Source organism: Acomys russatus, chromosome 32, assembly GCF_903995435.1.
Source record: "Acomys russatus chromosome 32, mAcoRus1.1, whole genome shotgun sequence".
NCBI classification, from domain to species: domain Eukaryota; kingdom Metazoa; phylum Chordata; class Mammalia; order Rodentia; family Muridae; genus Acomys; species Acomys russatus.
The window spans coordinates 18,456,759-18,463,250 of record NC_067168.1 but is presented as its reverse complement, the minus strand read 5'-3'; the positions used below and the strand labels follow the sequence as shown (position 1 = coordinate 18,463,250).

The 6,492-nt window shown below is 37.5% G+C and overlaps 1 protein-coding gene across 1 annotated transcript; it reads left to right on the top strand.

The window, feature by feature from the left end:
• The first annotated feature begins 2,508 nt into the window (after positions 1 to 2,508).
• On the top strand, positions 2,509 to 5,493 carry LOC127183879 (60S ribosomal protein L12-like). The gene is made up of 2 exons (XM_051139979.1): positions 2,509 to 3,091; positions 5,468 to 5,493. The coding sequence occupies exons 1-2, from the start codon at positions 2,599 to 2,601 to the stop codon at positions 5,491 to 5,493; spliced, it is 519 nt and encodes a 172-aa protein (XP_050995936.1). The 5' UTR covers positions 2,509 to 2,598.
• Positions 5,494 to 6,492: the final 999 nt, after the last annotated feature.

The window sequence follows — 6,492 nt, the reverse complement described above, 5'->3', positions numbered from 1 at the left end:
CATACCCTGTTTTCAATCCTGCAACCTTCTGCCCCTAAAAGAAATAAATCATCTTATTGTGGAAGCTGCAGTGTGTCACACAGTATACCCTTTTGCCCACACTTTTTTACTTGAAAATGTTCATTGTAATGAATCACTGGTCTAGAATCACTGATCTAGATTGAGGCCTCTGACTTCTGCTACCCTACTGGATCCTCACTGGAACTTCTCTTGGAAATCCCATTGTTGCCCTGTGTCATGAAGATCCTGCAGCTTTGGATCTGTAGAACTAGCCCTTCAATGCTCCATCAGTTCAGAGATGAAGTAGATATTGGGGTGGATCAACTCAAAGCCATTGATGTGGGCCTGGGATGTAGCTGAGCTGGTGGTCAGCTTTCCCACATTCACCCCACCAGGATAAGCTCTTCAGCACTGCCCCATCCAGCTCTCCAAAGTGCTGCAGCAGCTGAGGGGCTGGGCCAGCTATCCTGCTCTCATTACCTCTGGGTAGTTCTCTCACCTGGCGCAGGTCACAAGAAGGGTGCTCAGGCCGACTGAGCACATCTCTCCCTCACCCACACCACCACAGCACAGTAAACATGTTGGCAGCCAGCTTACCCACTAAATGTATTTTTTGAAAAATATTTTAAATTTACATTTTAAGTAAGCCCAGTACAAATCAGTTAGGAATTTTCCAAGTAACAAAACAAACTTTAACAATTTAATTGTGTTTAAACATAAGGTATTAGTTATTGTTCTTTTTTTTACAGCCTTTATACTGATTGTTTTATCTAGATGTTGAATGTTACTATTTGTAAGCACTGGAATTTCCTTTTGTTAAAATAAAATTAACATAAAGATATTGGAAATATAAAGCTTCACTATTTCACTTTATTAAAGACTTATTAATAAGCTAACATTTATCTGTTGTACATATGCATATTTCCTAGATACTCAATTTATAAAGCAATGTTTTGTTAGAATTACCATGTTGGGTCATTAGGGTCAATATTTATTTACATGTATAAGAAAATTTCTTTAAGACATGTGTAACATAATATTAACATTAACTGTAAGTCTCTGATGACTGCAATATGACAAAAAATATTATTAGAAAAATTGTAATGGTTCTGTTTGTGCATTTAGTCAACATATATAATTATTTATATGACATAAATCTCCATGTTTTAAAATATATAAGATACAATGTAGACAAAAATGTAAATTTTCTATAACCTTTATACTGCTCTGGAAGCTATCCTGTGTCATAGTGTTGCACAGTATACTTTTTTGTCCACACTTCTTTACTTGATAATGTTCACATCCATTCACTATATGTCTGTCTGTCTGTCTGTCTATCTATCTATCTATCTATCTATCAATCTATTTATCTATCTATCTATCATTTATCTATATTCACACATATAGTCTAGAGTCTGAGAATCTTTAGTTTCTCTCTGCTTCAAATATTTTGGAGAAGTATAAAAATTAAAAGGGGCCTGACGATATTTTTAAAGGCAATTCTTGATTTTAGTGAACATGAAGCACCAGATAGTTCATCTTACAATTAAGCTTAGTTGATTAGGGATTAAGGTGTTTTTAGGTCAAGATAGATGTCTTAAGTTAACAGAGATGAGATATGATAGATACTGATTTTCATTCAGAAATTTAGACCTGACAAGATAGTAAATATGCTTTCTTCAAATGTGACAAATACAAATAGCTAAATCACTATAAATGTAACATTTATATAACTCCTGATTGTCTCACAGTTCTTTCTGATGTATATGGTTTATTTTATTCATGTGTATTAATATAAATGTATATGTTAAATTTTTAAATTTTTAATTTAATATAATTTATTCAGATTACATCTCGATAGTTAGTCCCTCACTTGTATCTTCCCATTTCCACCCTCCCTCCCTCTTCCACCCTATTCCCTCTCCTCAGACCTCTGATCCATGCTCGCTTTGTCTTCCATCCTATCCCCCTCCCCCAGACCTCCGACAGAAGGGGACCTCTTCCTCCACCATATGATCACAGGCAGGTAGCCTACTTCCCCTTCCTCTGAGTGCCACCATGCCTCCGCACCAAGGGAGGCGATGAAATTGAGGACATCAGAATTCATTTCAGAGGCAGTTCATGTTCTCCCCACAACCATGGAGAATGCGCTGTCCATTGGATAGATCTGAACAGATGGTCTAGGTTCACTGCATGCATTGTCCTTGGTTGGTGCAGTAGTTTGTGCAAGGCCCCCTGAGTCCAGATCTGCCGGCCTTGATAATCATCATATTCTGAGTATAAAGTAAGACATTTAGATCCCAGATCTTGAATCACACTGTACAATCTGTACTGTGCTAATTATGATTTTAATATAAAAATATGTGTTGGCTGTGGTTTTCCTTAATTCCAGGGCTTTATAACCAATGTAAGGGGAAGGAGTAGACCAACTTGGGGATGTTACCTGTATTACTGGTATACATTGACACTCAAGAGTTTTATTCTTTACCTTAAAAAATTATTACCCTGTCTTTTCGGCTTTCGGCTCAGAGGAGGCTACCATGCAACTTTCTTCGTTCTTCCTGAATCCATGTTCATCTGACACCAGCTCCCTCCACTATGCCGCCCAGGTTTGACCCCAATGAGATCAAAGTCATGTACCTGAGTTGCACTAGAGGCAAGGTTGGTTCTACATCCACCTTAGTCCTCAAAATCGGTCCTCTGGGTCTATCTCCAAAAAAGGTCGGTGGTGACATTGCCAAGGCTACTTGTGACTGGAAATATCTGAGGACTGTAGTAAAACTGACCATCCACAACAAACAGGCCCAGATTGAGGTTGTGCCCTCTGCCTCTGTCCTGATCATCAAAACTCTCAGGGAGCCACCGAGAGACAGGAAGAAGCAGAAGAACATTAAAGAGAGTGGAGACATCACTTTTGAAGAGATTGTCAACATTGCCAGGCAGATGCAGCACCGGTCTCTAGCTAGAGAGCTTTCTGGTACCATTAAAGAGATCCTGAGTGCTGCACAGTCTGTGGACTGCAATGTGGATGGCCGCCACCCTCATGACATCATAGCTGACATCAACAGTGGTGCAGTGGAATGCTCAGCTAGTGAAACAATGAGAAAATATTTCAATAAAAGACCATCTGACAGCCAACCCCCCCCCAAAAAAAAACAACCAAACAAAACAAAAAACAAAACTCATCACCCTGTCAAAATTAAATATGTAACTCACAGAAAATCCTATTTAGTATAATTCCATGTATTTTGATATACATACATTCATATGCAATTTTAGGAAAATAAAAATACTATGATTCTTCATGGCCTTTTCAAGCATACGTATTGTTATTTTTCACGTCCTTTTTTAAAGTTGATTTCTTTCCTGCCTCTTCAGTTAAATACCTTTCCCCTCATTCATCCTCCCCATAATCTCTCCCTTTATATTACTTACAACATGTTCCTCCCCTCTAGAGCTTCTCTTCTGTATTGTCTTCTTTTACTTCCCTGTGTTCTACAGTAACTCCATGTTGTTCACTCACATTTGAGGATCTGGAGCTAAGAACCAGACATGAGGGAGAGAGCGCACGCGGCATTTGTTTCTCTGGGTCTGGGAACCTCACTCAATATAATCTTTTCTAGGTCCACCCATTTACCTGCAAGTTCTATGTCAGAGGACAACCTTAGGTGTGCTTAGTCCTTGCTTTACCCCTGGCTTGAGGCAGGGCCTTTTGTTGTCCCAGGCTAGTCTCCATAATGAATCTTATAAAACAGATTTATATGTAACTACATTGACCATAAGAAAAATTCTTATAAATGGACCTGGAAGGTGTCATGCAGACTGTTTAATATCAATGGTCATACCTGGCGGTGACATCTATAAAGTACAAGACCAACCAGGCAGAATCGATGAGACCACTTGTGCAATAGTGATATTACTGTTAACAGATGGTCAGCCACTCTCTGATTGCATGTGAAGTCTGGCCCACAAAAGAGAAGCAATTCTAAAAGGCCACACGTTCGACAAATACAAATACATTTAACCTACAAAGAAGCCTACCAAATTAGAAAAACAAAATTAAAAAAATTGACAAATCGGTAGATTTTATACATCTAAACAATTAGGACATTGTAGCAGCAACAACTAGACTCCTTCCCTGACGTGCAAGAATAACTCACACATATTATAACAGAATTATTTGGACAAACAAAATAAATGTATAAGCCGGGCGTGGTGGCGCACGCCTTTAATCCCAGCACTCGGGAGGCAGAGGCAGGCGAATCACTGTGAGTTCGAGGCCAGCCTGGTCTACAAAGTGAGTCCAGGATGGCCAAGGCTACACAGAGAGACCCTGTCTCGAAAAACCAAAAAAAAAAAAAAAAAAAAAAAAAATGTATAGTAATCTTAATTAACAGGATTGCCCAAATGGCAAAATATTTCTGGTGAAAGGTATCCTTAAAAAAAAAATCACATATCAAAGAAGAATTGATTTTATCTGCTGATAATTTATATGTGATGGTGTATAAAAGTGAACCCCTGTATATCTTAAGTATGTTATTTAAATTTACCTTAAAATCCTTTAGACTAATTTATACTTTGAAACAATTTATATAATCATTTTTGAAAATAAAGTCAGTGCCTCAAATTAGACTTCATACCAAGTGCATATAGGTGTGTCTCACATATGTGACAGCCAGTTTACTTGTAAATATAACGGAGTCATCAAAAAATCTCAGCTAAAGTGCAGGGAACATGTATGACTCAGCAGTTATGGGCAATTACTGGTCTATCATAAGACCAGAGTTTGGATCCTGTAACCCACACTGGGTGGCTCAAACTAAGTGGACTCAAGAGGTTGTATTTATGTATTTATTCATACACATATATATGCATATAATGTTAATTATTACAGAAAAAGAAGCCATGAATATGAGAAGGGGAATATGGAAGATGCTGGAGGGGAAATGATTTCAGTGCAGTATACATAAGATTTTTTTAACTAATTAATTATATTTTATGTGTATGGATGTTTTGCCTTTGTGTATGCCTGTGCAGCATGTGCGTGCAGCACATGCAGAATCGAGAAAAGGGCATCAGAGTTCCAGAACTATTCACAGACAGTTCAGACAGTTGTGAGCTGTCGTATGGGATCTGGGAACCAAACCAGGGTGCTATGTAAGAGCAACCAGTGCTCTTAAGCACTGAGCCATCTCTCCAGCCTCAGAAACTTTTAATAATAATAATAATAATAATAATAATAATAATAATAATAATAATAATAATAATAATAATGAAAGTTTTCTGTTCCCATAAACCTTAAAAACAAGCAAACGAGCAAGCAAAGTGAAAGGCTGTGTGAAGAGAACCTGGAGCTCTTCTGAGTTTCTCTGACCCAATTTCCCAGTCAACTAGGAAAAGACATATTTAGCCTTCCTTATAGTTAAGTTTATGTATTGTCTAGTTTTGCCATATGGTTGTCTTATAGATGGCTGCAAACCGGGTAAGGAATAAATCACACTTCTTTCTCATGCCTCCTGTGGGAAAACTAAAATGAAAGCTAAAGAAAAAAAAACCAAAACCAAAACCAAAACCAAACCAAAACAACAACAACAACAACAAAAAAACCAAAAAACCAAAAAAACTAAAACTAACTCCATTTTGCTTCCCGTCCTGCTGACCTCAGTCCAAGTCTTCAGTACCATGGTCCTCAAACATCAGTCCTTCTTAACCTCTGAGTCACAACCCCTTTGGAGGTTACATATCAGATACTCTGCATAGCAAATATTTACATTAGGATTCATAACAGTAACAAAAGTACAGTTATAAAGTAGCAACAAAATAATTTTATGGTGGGGGGGGTCACCACAACAGGAGGAGCTGTGTTAAAAAGGGTCCCAGCATTAGGGAGGCTGAGAACCATTGTCATAGAACATTTCAGATAGACACAGTAAGAGGCTGTAATTGCCACTTGTGTTTCTTGCTTATGCACAAAAACTTAATGAAAGAATACATCAACATGAAAAAGGCTAACTCACTTGAAGAGCTAAGGACACTAAACGGAGAGCAAAAATAGAAACAGTTTCACTTTGTTTATATCTTATCCTTTATTTTGTTTGGTAAATGTATTATTCATCTTAAAATAAAATTTAAAATGTCAGATGAAAAGACTGATAAATAAATTTATGAGATAAAAACGGCACATTGGCAGGTAAGTGTTGAGAGTGTTACCGATGTTTTAGACTTAAAAGAAGCAGTAAGCAAGCATTTCTGTTGTTATTGCCTCAAAAATACTATTCTTAGGACGTACAGCTACAGAAACAGCTCATCTCCTAGGGGAGGAGTAAGAAAAGCTTTACCTGACAACACATTTGGGGGGAAATGCAGTTAAATAGATTCTATTTAATGAACCTGTAGTTTTGTATAAATAACATATTTATTAGTGCCCTTTAATGACCTCATAAGCACACATCTATGTATTTATGTAAGTGGGTTGGGAATAGGCTAGTGGTT